The sequence below is a fragment of the Leptinotarsa decemlineata genome, unplaced genomic scaffold (assembly GCF_025532065.1).
Source record: "Leptinotarsa decemlineata unplaced genomic scaffold, Ldec_3_MD MMD2_tig00026361_RagTag_RagTag, whole genome shotgun sequence".
NCBI classification, from domain to species: Eukaryota; Metazoa; Arthropoda; class Insecta; order Coleoptera; family Chrysomelidae; genus Leptinotarsa; species Leptinotarsa decemlineata.
The window spans coordinates 1,919,684-1,938,077 of NW_027412704.1; the positions used below are offsets into that span (position 1 = coordinate 1,919,684).

At 39.2% G+C, this 18,394-nt stretch overlaps 2 protein-coding genes across 3 annotated transcripts in view; one reads left to right on the forward strand and one right to left on the reverse strand.

Moving 5' to 3' along the window:
- Positions 1-7,581, forward strand: LOC111502808 (lysosomal aspartic protease). Its single transcript, XM_023156971.2, has 8 exons — positions 1-161; positions 1,759-1,894; positions 2,663-2,786; positions 3,488-3,609; positions 4,160-4,356; positions 5,948-6,179; positions 6,788-6,916; positions 7,368-7,581. Exons 1-8 carry the CDS (start codon positions 103-105, stop codon positions 7,527-7,529), a joined length of 1,161 nt encoding a protein of 386 aa, XP_023012739.2. The 5' UTR covers positions 1-102; the 3' UTR covers positions 7,530-7,581.
- The window catches only part of LOC111502807 (uncharacterized), a 25,366-nt gene continuing 14,541 nt past the window's right edge, over positions 7,570-18,394 (reverse strand). Inside the window, exons 3-5 of one of the 2 annotated variants that reach the window (XM_023156969.2) lie at positions 12,589-17,764; positions 11,711-11,839; positions 7,570-7,908 (exon numbers count right to left, since the gene is read on the reverse strand). In XM_023156969.2, the coding sequence (XP_023012737.2) occupies positions 7,780-7,908; positions 11,711-11,839; positions 12,589-17,764 (5,434 nt within the window). In that variant the 3' untranslated portion in view covers positions 7,570-7,779. Of the gene's footprint in view, positions 7,909-11,710; positions 11,840-12,576; positions 17,765-18,394 lie in introns of both variants that reach the window. The other variant, XM_023156968.2, reaches the window with a different exon arrangement.

Here is an 18,394-nt window from a genome sequence, read left to right on the forward strand (position 1 = left end):
TTATTACAAAGATCAAGTAGTGCAACTTTTGAACGTATAAAAAGGTGCGAAATCAAAATTACATCATATTCTGGTTGAGATTGCTGTGATCTTACTGGAAAAATGCGCCTATTAGTAAGTGCCATCTGCTTGATAGCGGTCATCAACGCCGATTTCATCAGGTAAGACAACATTTACCGGAGTTATTTTTTTAAAATTCTTTTTCCGACTCTAAAAAACTGAATTCAAAATAGGGTATATGAATATTGTGTTATGGATCTTCATCAAGTAAAGGCCGAGTCAATCAGACAATATTTTCCTGTTGTTAACGAAGGAGCAGACTCACCCTGAGTAAAATCCTGTTCGGCTTTTATATTGGTTGGGCTGACACCTTTCAAATAAAAGTATTGTAACATATAACGATGACCAATTTTCTCCAGTTTCACAAATTCACCGAAAATATTCTCTATTGATGGCTGCCAAACAAATATTGAACAACGCAGCGTCTTCAAACGTGAAACATACGCTTTATTGATTGTGTACTTTCCAATATTTGATATTTTCCAAATACCTACCGCTATCTCTAGGTCAAGCCCAAAAAGTTACAACTCGGCTCAGGTTAGGAAGTTTTGTGGTGGAACCGACCATTTGACAATTAGGTCCTCACTGAATGAAATGAACTGACTGAATAGGACAAATAAATTGATATCAAAAATACTTTAAAGTGCAAACTTTCATTCACTAGCTCTGAAAAGAAGAAAATAATATATACATAGGTAGTATAAAACAAAGTTGCTTTCTGCTGTCTGTCCCCATGTATACTAAGATCTTTGAAACCGGGCAACGGATTTTGATGCGGGTTTTTCAAAAAGATAGAATGATTCAAGAGGGAAATTTATATGTATATAACATGCATAATATAGAAGAGAAACAATGATAATTTTACAGGTTTCTAATATGATGTAAACAAATCCATTTTTTGCGCGTATATTGCAATGTACTACAGTATTGTACATCTTAGAAATGTCTACAAATAATCCGTGATGGTATATGTCAATCTCTTAGAAATAACCCACAATAACCACTTTTCATCCTCGAGAAATAAGGGCTTATTTACGAAGCGATTTTAAGCAATACAGCATTAATCCTCGAGGAGTATTGTACGGCTACCGGACTGAGTCATGACCGGTGGGAGAAATCGTATCTGCGTAAAGTTTGGGTCCTGAAATTGCATTTGTTTATGAAATTTACTTCTGAACGCTATCAATGACTGAATACGGTCTTGAATTTGGATGTTTACGGCTCGAATAATCTAACAGACTGATAACAGATTTCTACACATCTACTGCACATCTTTAGGGAGGAGCTTCTCACCGGTCATGACTGAGTCCGGCAGCTGTAGAAGCTATTATAAGGAAGAAAAAGTTTAGGCTAAGACCATATATACTGAACATGTTGAGAGCAAATCCATTAGGATCTCAGGCTCCTCGTGGTAGGCCCTGCACCTTGTGTGCAGGCTTTTACATGGGCCTTTAGCTGAATGGGTGACAGAGTTGTGATCACCTCGTTCAGTGTGATCATCGAATTCACCAGCTACACGGAGAGCTGCCCTGAAGAGAATTGCTCCAATTCCTCCTCTTTCATGGTTTATCATCATTATTATTATAAGATACTGAGAGTCCACCAGGGACAAACTCTGACCAAATATTTTATTATGATAATCGTCATCAGACTTCCTATCTTATCATAAGTATGAGTATTATTTTTCGTATTTTCAAGAGTTCCTCTGACAAAAATCAACCCAGCAAGATCGATCCTTAGAGAAACCGGATATGAAGCTGTGAAGAAAAATTTACTCAGAAAATATAATGGCTCCGACATTTCCGGTCAAGTAGTGCTGACGAATTATTTGGACGTGAGTATTTATAATGTTTATAATTTCTCAAAGCAGGTAGGTGTACCAGATTTTTTTTAATCAAAAGGCAACAGGAGCTCCTGAGGTCTTTATTCAGAAACTAGAGAGTTCAATTTATCCTATCATTACTCAATGATGAGGTTCATTTTGATTTTCATTGAAAAAGATAATATGAGATGATAATAAATACTAATCTAGTTTCAACTACTTGAAAGGAGAGGTTACAAATGATTCACTCATCAAATAGTGAAAACAGGTAAATTTTGGTAAAAAAGAAAACAATACTCATTCATTAGTAAATAGTATGTGAGAAAAATAATCCTTCATCACTCATTAGAAATTGGAATTTTTATTTTATTAATTTCCAAACTTTCCAGGTCAAGTTTCAAATTTTTCTTCTGGAATGATTGAATCCAGGTCCCCCTTTAGAGAGGTGATCAGCATACGTCGAATTTATTCTCCAATTCTGGAAACTGTTTCTATGTTCTTTTAGGCGTGCTTTAAATGTCCTTCATACCTATATTTGCAGTACTGCCTCTGCAAATTTGTGTCTTTATTTCGCTATATTTCGACATGAATGATTGTACGAGTAATGTTACAAATATGGCTGATAAAATCACCAGATTGATTTTCGTGACAAAAAACTTCATTCAGTAGAAATTATTTTCAAATCATTCACCATATTGTATAATTATAGACAAATATTTTCTGCAGAACTGATAGCATATGTAAGCACGAACAATTTCCCATAACAACAATTATTTTCAGGCTGTATATTATGGACCAATAACCATAGGAACACCTGGACAAAACTTCAATGTTATTTTTGATACTGGCTCCTCAATTTCATGGGTCCCTTCTGAAAAATGCGATAAGGATCACGCTCCATGTGGTGAGTTATTCTATATTTATCGTTACAGTTACAATTTTTTTAATTAAAATTTAAAATGAGACTAACTGATATATATACACTGTTTACAATATTACCAATCAATTGGAGAGAGACTCTCTCTATGAACCAACTATATTACTGTCTGTGACACTGTGACTGAAGTACACGAATGCTGTTGTCGCATCTGTCACCTGTCATAAGGCAACAGATAGCGACAACAATACAACTAAAATCATTATACATTTGTTTTGAACTTGATTTTGAGTTTTATTCATTTGACTTCTTCCAACTAGATATCCGTCGCTACAATCTTCAAGGTGTTTCGAGAACCGCTAGACTTTTTTGGTTTGTCAATAACTGTTCAGTTTAATCGACATCCTTTTGTTCAATTCACAAATTCCATATTTCTCCAGATTTTGAATAGGCTGCAATCGCCGATTTTCAAAGCATCGTTGCTTTCCCCAGAGTGTAAGGATACCCCAAATAAGTTTGAAGGACAACCATTTTTTTCATTTGAGTCCTTGATAACATTTTTCCCAATACAGTATCTTTCTTTGATTGAGTTGGACGTAACAAGTCTATAGACAAAAAAATGTAGACCTGCGTTTTCTTGCGAAGAATTGCCTTGTGTAATGTTCCCTTTTTACACACTAGCTCAATTCTACCGACAGACATTTATAGATCACTTATTTTACTTTCAGCTATACGCAACAGATACGATTCGAAAAAATCTTCTACCTACAAACCCAATGGTCAAAAAATCGATCTTGCTTTCCAAAGTTACAGCAATCTCAGTGGAATTTTATCAACTGATACAGTTGAGGTGAGTTGACATTTTTATTCCTTTCTTATAAATATGGAAAACGTCGTTATCTTGAGTTGTTCAAAGGTCAATTTCCCAAAAAATAAGATAAAAATACTATTTTCATAATTTGCTCAAACTGATAATGCTTAAAGTCAGTATTATGGCTAAATTGAACATTGAAAGTCTACTGATATCGAAAAGTATCCATAAATTAGATGGCATAACTCACCATTTGTCTTGATTTGTTCATGAATCTAATAAGATCGAGAAATATAGGCTAGATTAAGGATATGATATTAGAATAAGTTGGTCACATTTATGAAATTCGAAACAAACAAAATTCAATATTAAACCATTTTAACGTGTCTGTGTGAACACTCTTTCAAGAGTGGTATATTGATAAATCCGATTAATCTTCATCAGTTCATATTATGTAAGAACTTATTCATGGACGATGTTTTTGAGTTTGAGAAAAAACAAAATCTTATTTTCGAAACCTTTTACGATTTTGAACTTCTTCCGTTATTAATCATCGAAAATTGATAATGAACTTATAATCTTTATATAGGTTGCAGGTGTAGCTGTTAGAGGTCAAAGTTTTGTTGAAGCCATTCAGCAAACAGGTATAGAATTTTTAATAGGAAACTTCGATGGTGTTTTGGGAATGGGACGTGATACAATATCTGCCAACAAAGAACGCCCGTTTGTCTACAACCTAATGGACCAAAAATTATTATCACAACCTGTATTTTCATTCTATTTGAGGTGAGAGCACTATTCATTGATACTTTTTCAATTTTATATAACCAGTTTCCACACGCTCAACATCATATAGTAAGGAGCTGAAAAGAGGCAAAACATTAAAATTTGCAAGAAAATGAACATCATCAATGTATAGAGTACAAAATTCTCCCTCGATCAGTATAGAACACGACACAGTAAAATAAAAATTTATTGAGCTTTGGAGCTATAAAAACACATGACATTCTCTCTCTCTCTATCTAATTTTGTTGTACGTTGCTTCCCACTCGGGCGCATTTGTCCAGGCTCCTCCTATCAAAGATAAGCTTCGTCGAGGGGGGCAGCGTTCTTACTCGAAGCAATGCTGCCACCCCTTTTTTGTCGAACTTTTTTACGATGACAACAATTCAACTTTTTTATCGTCGCCTTCTGCTCGAAAGACCTTTTGATTTTTTCACATATATTTTTTGAGTCGCCTCCTCTTCGAGAGACCTTCGAGTTTTCAAATTCACATACATGGCCCCCTTTCACGTGGTTATCCGAACCACCCGGCCTGGATACCGGCGTGAATGAAGGGGATCCTCATTTCACATTTTTGTCTGAACTTTCACATAAACTTCAAACATCCTTGCACAATAGACAATCACAACATAAATAGAAGACCCGCGATAGCACGTGGCATCCGCGTACCTTCTTTGTGGACGGACGTTATCGGCACGTCCGTCCGTGAGAGTTGTCGTTCGTAGGAGTGCGATAGCTGTTAACGGAAAAACAGATTTTAAACAGATCTCAGCTCAATTCGATGAGTCTGGATGGCTCAGACTGATCAACATTAGACAACTCACCTTCTTGTCACAACTCGCAAGAGGAAACCACATCAAATATTTGAAAAATGCCTAACATCAGAATCACGGAGTCATGATCCATAATACAAGGTGTAACTGAATAAGTGTAAAACATTTAAGGAGGTGATTCCTCATCGAAAAGAAGATAGTATTTTTCATATAAAGAAACTTCATTGGAGCATCCCTTATACAGCCTCTTGAAGGGGGTACATAAAATTTGTATAACAATTTTTTTCACAAGCACTGAAAAAGTTACAATATTGAAATTAACCTGACGTTTTGTACTATCAAAAGACACTTAGCCAGTAATTTATTTGGTTTACCCCATGGTTGTAAGGGGTGGAAAACGCAACCCCTAAAATTTATTTCCAATGTAACTTTTTGTCTTATTATTTGTTTACCATTTACAAATTTATTTCCGATAGCTTGTTTAATTCTAAACAAAGAATGTCTCTTGGGTTTTTGTCCAAAATAAACCAGTTCGCAGCGCACCCCTTACAACCATGGGGAAAACCAAATACATTTTTGGCTAAGTGTCTTTTTGGTAGTACAAAACGTCAGGTTAATTTCAATATTGTAACTTTTTTAGTGCTTGTGAAAACAATTGTTATACAAATTTTATGTACCTCTTTTAAGGGGCTGTATCTCAACAAGGGATGCTCCAATGAAGTTTCTTTATATGAAATATCTTTTTTTTGATGAGGAATCACCTCCTTGAATGTTTTACACTTATTCAGTTACACCCTGTATAAATGTTTTTGTTTTTTCAGGAATCGTTTTGATAAAATCGGCGGAGAACTTATACTTGGGGGTTCAGATCCTCAATACTACGAAGGAGACTTCACCTACTTCCCTGTGACCGGTAAAGAGTACTGGCAAATCAAAATGGACGGGGTGAACATTGCTTCTGAAAAGTTATGTAATGGCGGTTGTCAAGCCGTGTTCGATACCGCTTCCAGATTTATTGCCGGACCAAGAGCGGAGATTGAGAAACTCCAGGAGGTAAGACTTTGGGAAGTGGCGAGCAGTGCAACCGTTCAGACGTGGCTCGCGAGGGGCCTCGACTCGCGAAGTTACCCTGATATAAAAAAGTTTCCATTCACAATTTTGAAACAAGTTTGGCTCAAACTTCACAATCAATAAATCCGAATTTCTCTCTTTCCGCGCTACAACTTTGATACGTCGCAGCGTTCTGTGAAACTTGTCATTTTATGATATTTATGTTCGGGGAATCCCCTAATTCTTACCTATCTCCAATTCCTTCTGGTAAAAGCTTATGTGAAAAAAACGACGATCTTATCTCTGACCTGAAGTATACAATAGCAAAAAATTGAACGAGTAATCATGAGAGTTATTGAAACTTATACCAATGTAATTTATTGTAATATTCACTATGACACTACGACCAAACACGAGTTCTTTCCTCTGTTCTATGACTTTGATTTCACTACATTGTGATTTTCAAAGCGATTAGCGAATTTTGATTGAAACAATTCGATAGTAAACATTTTTTCAAGTCCATAATAAAATTTTATAAATGCACAGTTATGAACTATAATTAACAGATATCGACCTAGTCTGCTTTTTTTCTAACCCGTTTCCATTTTCAGGTGATTGGGGCAGGTTTATTCATTGATGAATACCTGCTGGATTGTGACAAGATTCCATCTTTACCTGATATTAGTTTCGTCTTGGGAGGAAAAAACTTCACATTCAGTCCATCGGAATATATGTTGCAGGTTAGTATCGAGAGGACCATTTATCACCAGGTGGCGTTAGTTTCTAGGTTAATCTAAAGGATAACGGATACGTGTATTTCAACTCTTTCACAAAAATAAAGTTGAATTGCGAGTTGATTAGAGATTGCTCACTTAACTTCACTGATGAAAAACTTAACGTTCTAACCGGCAATAATCAATGTTTTCAAGAGTTCCGAATTGTCTTAATTTCATCGTAAAAATAGATGAAGTCCTTGTTAGCAGATGATTTATTCAATCGATTTAATAGAGATAACTACAAAATGATTGAAAGCCTCGAGACTCATAATTGATTTCGTTTATGTACAAGAGCGAGGAAAAAATGTGATAGGTTAGCTCCAAATCCTTTGATCTTTTTTTCGATAGCACCCGCGAAATCTGAACATTTACCTTATTGTATGACTTCTGTTTTTTGATTTCACTCTTGTTTTAGAGCACTTCAAAATACATAGTACAATGTAGCTCTGGTTTCATCGCAATGGACGACGTACCTCCGAATGGACCTTCGTGGATTTTGGGAGACGTTTTCTTGAAAAAATATTACACAGAATTCGATTTTGGAAATGAAAGAGTAGGTCTAGCAACTGCCGTTTGAAAACCTATTTGTTGTTTAGAAGATTCAATAAAACAGGATATATACTACATAAGTGTTTTATTTGTAATTTAAAGTATAAAGAGACTTTCAAATATACACCATATATTTACTAAAAAATCATACATTAAAACATTCATTTTCAATCACAAAAGTGAGATATAAATAATTCTCTAGAACTTATTTATTTATTTCAAATAATATTATCAACTTCATAAATTAAATATGTACATAATCATTATAAATAAGCCTTTCATACCTTAAGAGGGTTCACAGAACTAGAGGAGGTTACTTTTTTACTATGTCTCAACTTCCTAATGTAAGCTTCAATGAGGTTCTTGATCTTGGTAGGGTTGATTTCCCCAGATTTATTGTGACAGATCTGAAAAATAAGCAACAATCGGTTGAAAAACTTCGACTAACAAGACGATTCATTTTTTTCCGCGACTTTGTATACATAGATAAATTTTTTACCCAAAACAACAATTTTTTTTTAGATAATCTGAACAAGTAACGGTAAATATTCGTTTTAAAGGCACCCGGCGACTTTGAGAAAAGCGGCGCTCTCCCTTATTCACAAAATTGCGGCCCTATAAAGTTCAGAAAAGGGCAACTTTTCTGCATTTATTCTTCCTTAATTGACACTTTGCAATTCAACAATCAACATTTTTCTTATAAAAAACTTAATTTAAAAACGAATACTTCTGGCGACAATCTTCTATTTCTAGGTTAGTTACTAGTGACATTTCAGAAAAAAGCGGTTTGTATTTGCCGCCGCCTACTATTTCAAATTCGTAGATTTGCATTTTTAGTTTGACGTGAGTGATTAGAAAAACACAAAATGAATTTGAACGAAGTTAATATCTTTATACACCACCAAAAATCAATTTACGATCTAAAGAATGGAGACAAAAAACATTTGAATTACTTTAGGAATATTGACATCATCGGTCGTACCAACTATGCCATTAACCTTAAAAACGTAAAATATAGATATATAACCAAAAAGCAGCTCCATACATTTTTCAGCATTTCTATCGAGAAAATGTCGATTGTTGAAGTGAAAAGTGTCAAGGAAGGAGGGATAAGGCGTAAAGGTGACCTAGTGAATAAATGCTTGTGTTCTTAAATAGTTTATTGTGAAAAAGAAGGCTGAAAATTTGCCCTCTTCTGAACTTTGAAGGTCTGTAACTTTGTAAATGAGGAAGAGCGCCGCTTTTTTCTTTCGGAGTCGTAATCTACGCATCAAAATACGTAAGTACACTAAAAATTTTGTTCAAAATCGCCGGGTGCCCTCAAAACGAATATTTACCTAAGTAACTATACGTTTATCATCCACCATTTTATATCATGAAATAACAATAAATGATTAGAATCTTACAAGGCAGCATCATTGAAAGAATAACCTAAATAATTAGTTCCAATATATTTTTACATTAGCGACAGGTGCCAGAAAAAAAATAATGGGTTGTTTTGAAAGTTTTGTCCGTTCAAATGTCACGTGATTTTGTAGCCCCATATCTCAGTAAATGTTTATTGTACTGCGTCGTGAACCCTGAAGAGGCATAAGCCTATAGCAGGGCACCTCTCAAAATACACCAACACAAATATCATGTAATTTAAAAAAAAACGTTGAATAAACATTTTTGACTTGACTGTGTCGTGGTAAATACTATTGATAGAGAATTTTGTGCTCTATACATTGATGCTGTTTGTTTTCTCCAAAATTTAAATGTTTTGCCTCTTTTCAGCTCAAGTTAGGTCCAAAGTGAGTGGATCTATTCGACCCTCCACCGCAACGCGCAAGAGTTTATCGTTACTCACACTTATCCACACTCGACTAAATAAACTCAGCTTCTTAAGGAAGCCGATTAGTTTGTATGGTAAGCTCTGTCGGTCGGCTCTGCCGAACTCTAAAAACCTGACTCGGTCCCCAGCGATACACACTGTCTTTCGACAGTCCTAGTCTCTGTATATGATTATTCAAATGACAGTGATCTGTAAGAAGGCCTGAAAGATTCTGCCAGAAGTCCATAAATCTTCTTGCCATCCAGGTGTTCAATGTTTGTTTGGCAAAGCCTACAGCGATGCCAATGACAGGTTCCGGAACGATGAAGTATCTCCCAAGTATCCCACAAAATTTTCCGGTTTTTATGTCAATTAACAACTGAGCAAGAGCAACTCAAAATGTGAGATTGCCCGCGGTACATCCTGACGTCATACCAGACAACGAGCTTCGAGCGGTGGCAACCGGGCCTGTAGTTGGAGATTATGAATCGCTGCCATCGTCGGATTTTGTTTCATTTGCTGACTGGTTCGAAAATACTACGTGTTACATATTCACGCAGTTGATACACAGCAGTAAACAACACACAAGTTGCTCTCTACGGCTTTAGCACACGCCAGCACTCCCTTGTCGCCGAGTCGACTGGTGTGACGTCAAGCTTGACCACATTCAACTATTAATTTGAGCGGGAAGATAATGAGTGAAAATTCAGATTTTTTGTAAATGTACTATTTGAACATAAACTTTCAAATGAAATAAATAAAAAAATGTGTTGAATGAGCCTATTCAATAGCGTGAATTTCCGCTTGAAATACAGTCTCATAGGCAGGTTGATATTTCTGTCCTGGGCCCGCGACTGAAAACACCTGCACCAGAACTGGAAGGTGTTTTTGATCCATCTGTGAACCAACAACTGCTCATAATGATAGTGGTAATAAACGCAGTGTTCAAAGTTGGTTTGCAAAATTTCGTTCAGGAGATTTCAGCCTCGAAGATGAGCCCCAAAGTGGTCGACCTACAGTAATCCTGGATGATGATTTGGGGACCCTGTTAGAGACTGACGCGTCACAAACAGCTCAGTCGGTTTTTGATAGTTTAAAACGCATTGGAAAGGTCAAGAAGCTCGAAAGGTGGGTGCCCTACGATTTGAACGATCCACATGAACTGTCACGTTTCGAGGTCTGTTTTTTCGCTTTTGTGTAACCAACACGATCCTTGTTTGTATCGGATCGTCACGTGTGATGAAAAGTGCATCCCCTACGACATCAGAAGACGTTGGACAGTGGTTGGACACCGATGAGCTACCCAGACACTTCCCAATAGCAAAAACCTCTTCAAAAAAAGGACCATGGTTACTGTATGGTGGTCAGCGGCACCAGCGGCATAACTTTCTCCAACCAGTCCCAAGCGTCACAGCAGCCGGCAAATTTTATTCTGACGTCAAAACTAGTGATCTGCCTTCAATAATATATCCTTCAGCAAATAATTTTATCATTTTCGATTCGGAGAGATTTTTTGTTTTGTTTTTTTCATGTAGAATTCGATTCCTTTGAAGTTTTCCCCAATTGTTTCTACCGATGATTGGACACATACTCTGGGTCTTCTTTGAAAGCTCCCATTATTTTGTCGAGGGTCGGTATTTCTTGAAATAAAATGAAAATACTGTTCCACTAATTACAAATTCGTAGTTTTCATCAACAGACACAGTTTTTCTCCTAAAGATGGTTTCAGTGATATCCCAGCTCAATTTTCTCTCTCACCCTTGAATGTATATATCGAAGTCATTTAAGAACACATTTTTACCTTAGTATCGACGGTATACAAAGAAGTTTGGTGTATGAGAGCGGCATATACCTACATTAAGAATATCAATTTTTAGGTTAACAAGAAAAGAACATTTGCTCATTCGTTTTACTGGAGAGAAAACTGAAGTAGCAATTTCAATTCACAGACCAAGTATAATTTACTAATAAAAAACTGATTAGGACACAAGGGCTTCATCAAGTACCATATAAAACCCTATTGGATCGGATCAAAACATGACGTCATTTTCTTTTCCAGCAAAAATTTATAAAATCTGAGGTAAGCCTAATTTCATTAGGTACGCTATACAGGCATGTGATACATTAAAAAGTGTAAATGATTTTGAGCGTTCAATAAAAAAAAATCTATTAATTATTAATGCAAGAAATAAATACTACATTTTTCACTTTTTAACCGACTGAATTATGTATTCGTATGAAACAGTACTACTTGAAAACGATGTATAACTCAGCTGCTCAAGGAAATAGACCATCACAATATGAATACTTTGCTCGATTTTTGATAGCCAAATCTGTCCAGTAGCATTATAAACATTATAAGTAAAAAGCACACAAAACAAAACTAGAAAATTTACCTTAGGTACACTTCTTCGTAATATATCTTTGTATTCCTCTTTGGATATCCTTTTCTTATTATAATGAGGTTTCAAAACCAACTTAACTTCCTCCACCACTCGTTCCTGTCTATTCAACTTTTTGAGGAACTAGAAAAACATAAATCAAATCAATAATCTACACACTGTAACTTACATCATGTATGACTGAATTCTTCTTTTTTCAATTCTAGTACGTAACTAGCTTTTTCCATGGCGACACTGAAGATATAAGTAGCACTTCCTGGGATCACATGTCTTCTTGTGTCAGAAGTGAATTAGTTATGTGACAGAATTAGATTACGAAATCTGTCAGTGTTTCCACTCTACTCCATATTTCCGCCAATCAAGTTGTTTCATTCAGACTTGTTGTCAAAATCCATAACTAGTTTATAACTTTATGAGCCTGTCATAATCTGAGACTCGAAAATATTTAAAAACTGATATTTAAAAAGAATATCTACATCAAATGAGTTCATGAATAATTGGTCCCAGTTAATTCAGAGATTTTATATATGTACTCAACAGCAAGACAATATTGTTCAGTTGACAACATTGAACATCAAGCACATTATTTGGAATGGAAAACAGTTTTATGAATAAGGCTCGATTGAATATTGAGAGAGGCAGATTATGGATCCCACGGATCAGTAGTTTGCCAAAGCTGATTCCACGACCACCTCAATTTTAATACTTCCCGTTTCTCTTCTTTTTTTACTATAATGTATAGACATTCTCCTGCTGATAATTTTTTCTAAAACGATTCCCCTAGAATACCTACATCGATCCTATCAGCGCTACCTCCACTTCAGTCTCACAAAAAAAAACTCGAAAAAAGAAAAACTCACCTTTTCCTTCACCTGCATCTCCACGGCTGAATTGGGCAATTCGTCCAGAATTTTCAGGTTATCTTCGTCTAATTTAACGCCCACCGTTTTAGTTTTGCTCGGCGTTGTCCCCTTTTTGCCGTGCCTAGTCTTGCTCTTGACTTTATAGACGGGCGACCCTAACAAACTGTCGAACGTCGACTGATGTTTTTGCGGCGTCTTGCTTTTGTTTTTGATAACTGGTTTCGTGACGATTTCGCTAGGGGGTTCAAACAGATCCTCGTAATCGCTAGATCCAGGCGAGTACGGAGAATCGATATCTAAAATCACTTCGTCGGAGATATTCTGAATCTTCTTTCTCGTCGTGAACTTTGTTTTGCTGAGCATCGGTTTTATCGGGGTGGATTTGATGGCTGCCTTCGTGGGTGATATTTTCACGGGGTTAGGCTTTACCTGGTTGGGCAGCACTATCCTCTGAGGGATGGACGACGCCACGGTCGAAGGTATTATCGTGCTGTTCAAGATATTTATCCTAGTAGGCGCCAAGTTTGAAGAAATTGGAGTGGAGGTGATTATCGGAGTGGGGACCGAGGAGAAAGGCGTCGTCTGCGCGACAGGCTTGGCGGCAGTGACAGAAGTTTGCAAAGTAGTTTGAACGGTAGCCCTTTCCGGAGACTTGTCCACATTGGAATCGGGTGTAGCCTGAATGCTGCTCTGAGAATCGGCCGGCTGAATGTCTGCTAAGGGCGGAGTTAGAGATTTTGACGTAACTTCGGGCATGGGGTTAATTGATTTCTCAAGCAACTCGATAGCCGTCCGACTGTCGATATTATCTCGAGGCTCTTGCGGAACTCCGTCGGAAACTGTAGTGTCCATAGGATCCGGAGTGGGGGACCTGGATTTCGTGGGCTCGAATGGGTCGTAAGCGTCCGGAGAACTCGGTGGTGACGTGGGAGGTTCGGGCGGCGTATTAGGCCCTATGTGCCCTCCGGGACTCATTCTAGAACTTAACTCTTCGTCGACCTGGTCGTTCGCTCCTATCTCATCAGGATCGTGAAGAGGATTGATTATTGCACGTACCTGTGGAGCCTTTGCGCTCAAGGTAAATTTAACCTGTGGTTCAGGGGGCGTTTTGGGGCCCATTGAGTAATTGACGGATCTCTCAGGGCTGGCGACTTGCTGTGAAGAATCGCAGATGCCCTGCTGAACGTTTATCGTCTCGTTCTCTTCGTTATCGCTGTCGCTAAGAACTATAACTTGTTTAGGCGAAGGGGTAATTTCCCTGAACGGCGATCTCTCCAAATCTATGATCGCTACGGGTTTCACGCCAGAGAGATCTCTCCTGTTCTTCTTCTTCTCCCTTTTCTTCTTGGAAGCCTCATCGCTTCTCCTTTTATCCCTCGTAGTAATGTCTCGCGTTTCGTTTTCGTTATTGAAACTCACGCTCACCAAAATATTATCACCGGAAGCGAACACTTCTTTTGAAGGAGGTGGCGTTCTGTCCCTATCGTGCCTTCTCTTTTTCTGTCTGCTCTCCAAAGTGTTCTTACTTCTTTTGTCGCTCTTGCGCCTCTTGTCCTTTTTCTTTTTCCCCGTGTTGTTCAAAGTCACCGTCAAATGCTCGTTCCTTAATACTTGAGAATTATCTATCGCTCTAGGAGGTGTCCAAGAGGGCGACATATTGTGAGGCTGTTCCATACCCTGAGACATTGGTGTCCAGTCCAGAGTCTCCCAATCTCGTTGTCGTCTGATCGCGCTGGGCGTTCTAGACCTATGCCTGCTTCCAGTCCTCTGTCTCTTTTTGGCTCTGCTCCTGTCACCAGTCTTTCTCTTTCTGTATCGGCTCGAAGAGCGTTTCCTTTTCTTGCTTTTCGATCCACTTCTTTTTTTTAAAGGTGACCGAGACCTCGATTTGGATGCGTGCCTCTGAGTTCGAGACCTGGGTCTCCTTTTGCGTGACTTTTCTCGCTCCTTCGACACAGATTTGCGCCTTCTCGACACCGATCGTCGTGTTCTCGAAACGGACCTATCTCTAGACAACGATCTCTGGATGGGCGGTGTATAGGACCGACTTCTTGATCTCGGAGGAGTGTCTCGAATATCTCTACCGAACTGATCCTTCGCTATTAAAGGTCGCGGCTTTTCTGCTATGAGCGCCCTCACGTTGTACCTTTCTATCTCCTTGCGCTTGTCCCGCCGCTTCTCCTTTTTGTTCGGCTCTCTGCTTCTGGACCTTCTAGGACTTGTTTGTCGCTTCTCTTTATCCTTGTCGTCTTTCCTGTAATTGCGTTCCTTATTATTCTTGCTCAACTTCTTGAAGGCCTGTTCTTTATTGACCCCTATGTTTTCTTTATTCCCACTCTTGTCCTTGTCTTTATCTTTGTCGGTCGCTGGCTTTTCTTTGTCCTTCTTTTTGGGTTTCTTCGCCTCCTTAACCCCCTCCTCCTTCTTCTTGGGCGCTTCTGTTTCGGCCTCAGCCTCGATTTCGGGTTCCGGTTCCTCCTCTAAGGTCTTTTCCTTGTTTTTATCTACGATTTCCCCTTCCTCATAGTCTTCGGGTCTCGTGAAATCGAGCTCGGATTCTTTGGCGTTTATTTCTAAGGCATCGCCATCAGAAACGGTTTTCAATTCATGCGACTCGTCGAAATCATTTCGATCCTCATCGGAAATCAATTCAGTGTCCAAGCCTTCCAGGCCGGCGCGGTGAGATTTTTCGTCCAAACACGGCGTGTAACTCCTCTCCTCCTCGCTGATATCCTCAGTCATGTCATTAATATCGGACATGGCGAATTTCGAGTCGTCTTTTCGAACAACGTTCTCGTCTTCGGAATCGCTATAGAGACCGCCGGTAATACCACCTTTGATCTTGGGTTTACTAATATGAAGCGTTGTTTGGAGGACTTCGTCGTCGGCGTTGGACTTTTCTAGTTCCCCCTCCTCTAAATTGTCGTTATTTGTTTCTGACGTAACGTCCGACTTTCGGTACTCCTTGTTGAAGGCTTCGACAGCTTCCTGGTATTGTTCTGCCGACTTTCTCACCACGCTATCGTTGTCATATTCGTGGTGGTCGTCGTTAATGTCGCCATCGAACGGTACGGACGGATCGTACCTATTCCCGGCGGTATTAACATCATCGGTAGCTTGCGAATTATCGTCGGATATTTCTTTTTCTGGATCGTAGCATTTCTCTGGGTCGTACTCCTTTCCCGCGTTGCTGTTCTCGTCATCGCCCACTTTCACCGAATTACTGTTATCCTCGTAGATTTTCTCGGGATCGTACGTTTGTTCCGGGTCGTAGCTCTTATTTCCGTCGTTACTTTCCTCTTCGTCGAAGCATTTGGCTGGATCATACGTTTCTTCTTCGACCTTTTCCTCCGGCTTATCTACCTGATCGCTTTTTTCCTCGCCCTCCTCATCCTGCTCGTAAATATTCTCCGGATCGTAAGTGCATTCGGGTTCGTAGGCCGCGCTTCCCTGTTGCTGATCCTCGTTCTGTTTCACCGAAACTTCAGGAACGTTCGGTGACGAACTGATCTCGCCGACCTGGTTATCCTGCTCTGCGCTCCCTACTGGCAACGATATTTCGGTACGCATGGCGACGCTTTTACTTTCTTTAGAGTAGATGCTGAAGTTCGGACATCCGTCATCTGAATCGACGTCTTCCTCCACGGCGTTCGATTCCATTGCCTCTTTGGAGTAGATGTTGCTGTTCGGGCACCCGTCATCGGTGTCGTCTTCATCTTCGTCATACCCGTAGTTTTTTATGTAATCCAAGTTGGATGATTGCACAGCCCCCGACTGAATCTCCGTCGAGTAGCTGTTGGGGTCGTAGAACTCCGCAGGAGGCTCGACGTCGTTGCTGTAATCAACCGTGGAGGTGACGGCAGTTTCTTCCCTCTTGTCGACGACGGTTTCCTGTTCTTGTACCTTCTCGTCGTCGATCACCATATCGGGCTCGCTATCGTTATTATCATCATCCGTGCAAGTGTTGGGAGTGTTGGAAGTATTGGAAATTATAGGAGGAGAAGGAGGTCTCATGTAGCTTTCGTCCGCTTTGCTGGTGCTGACGGTTTCGATGTCGCTGTAAATGTCTAGCTCGGACTCGCTATTGGGCTTGCTGGTACCGGCAGCGTTTTCGTCTCTCTCCTCGGGTTCCTGATACTGGTTGTCAATATCGCTGGAGGCGCATAAGGTCCTCTGAGTGTAGTCCTGCGGGTAGTTGTTTTCCTCGCCTCTAGGCCGATTTCCCGAGTATCCCATGGACGAGGAGGGTTCTGAGTAGTAGTTGGAATTCTGGTTATTAGAATAGTAATTCGACTGCCTGTTGTTGTACCTATTATTCTGGTTCCTGTTGTTGTACCAGCGATTACTGTTATTATAGTTACGGTTGTTGTTGTAGTACGGTGCTTCCTTGGCGCTGGCGCGTTCCTTAGTAACATCGACGTAGTTTTTTGAAGTATTCTCTATCTTGAATCTACCGGAAGAATCTACAGAAAAGGATGCGTTTCTTGAGTGAAACTGTTCTTGACTGCTCAGGATGCTGTCCAAGAGATCGGTAGAGCTCGACACCGTTTCCGGCAGAGTTACCATAGTTTTTCTCCTCATGGTACGGCGCATGGCTGATACGTCCGATTGATTAGGAGCTCTACGAGCTAGTAACTGAGACCCGGGGGAATAATCTTCCTCATCTCCAGAGAAATAATCCAAATCGTTATTTTGTCCGAATAAGTGCAGAGTTGGTATACCGGCTTGGTATCTCATTCCTCCGATAGTATTCGGCGTGTTCGGTATTTTCACGTCCGGCAAATTCTGAGGCACCGACCTAGGGGCGCAAATACCCAACTGTTGTGCCAGTCTCTTCTTAACCGTCTTAGGCTTTATCGTCGGCCTGCCTTCTCTGGATCGGTTGTTTCTAGCTTTCCTCCTTCTAGTCGATTTCCTGCTCCGTTTTTCTACCGCTACGGTCTCCCCCGTTACTTCATCTATCTCATACACGATTCTGACTTGGGTTTTTCGTGTGGACCTTTTCCTTCTGGATTTCTTTCGTTTTTTCTTTGATCTTCTCGTTGAAGTGCTACTGGTGACGGTAACAGACAGCTCTGTGGTTTGCAGGGATTGGCGTTCCACTGTATCGAGACTAGCGTTTTGCTGTCGGATACTTTGTATCCTCCTCCGTACTCTTTCGCTTTGCCTTGTGCGCGGGATCAATCTGTCGATTAAAAAGACTCATTTTTTAATGGTGACATGTGATATGCGAAATAATAAAACAGGATCTCACCTGATTGACTCTAAGCAATAGGGTTGATTACAGTTCCATTTAATGACAGCGGAACTGGGATATTTTGGAAAAGTAAGCACTCATCACACATGCGTTCGTTTCGAAACTGATTGAATCAATTTCAGAACCAGATGACTTTTCACAGGTTTGAATATCAAGATAGGTGTATATTTCATTCGTTTATGTTCCACACATGTCTTGTATACTTGGTAGCATCACGATCAATTGTACAAGTTTAGATATCGATGCCTTTTTTTGAAATATTTTCAAATATACAGAGTCTCATAAAAATAGGTTCATACCAGATCGTAACCAACACAAAAAGTTATCCAAAACGACCATTGTTAGACGCGATCTGTGAAAATATTTTAATTGTCCCTCAAAATAGGCAAACTATATCCAATTTCACAAACCATGAAAGTCTTAACATTTCCGAGATTGCAGGAATAACTACAGCTGCAGCTGATATTTTATATGTTCAACTGAAGATTATCACTCAACCATAGTACATATGATATTCATTGAGAATTAAAAATTATATTCTACTTTTTAAAAGCAAAT

Excerpts from the sequence above, each read along its gene's own strand:
- LOC111502808 (XM_023156971.2), top strand. The coding sequence starts at position 103 with ATGCGCCTATTAGTAAGTGCCATCTGCTTGATAGCGGTCATCAACGCC. Across the intron at positions 162-1,758 it reads ATCAACGCCGATTTCATCAG|AGTTCCTCTGACAAAAATCA; the intron begins GTAAGACAACAT and ends CGTATTTTCAAG. Across the intron at positions 6,180-6,787 it reads AGATTGAGAAACTCCAGGAG|GTGATTGGGGCAGGTTTATT; the intron begins GTAAGACTTTGG and ends TTCCATTTTCAG.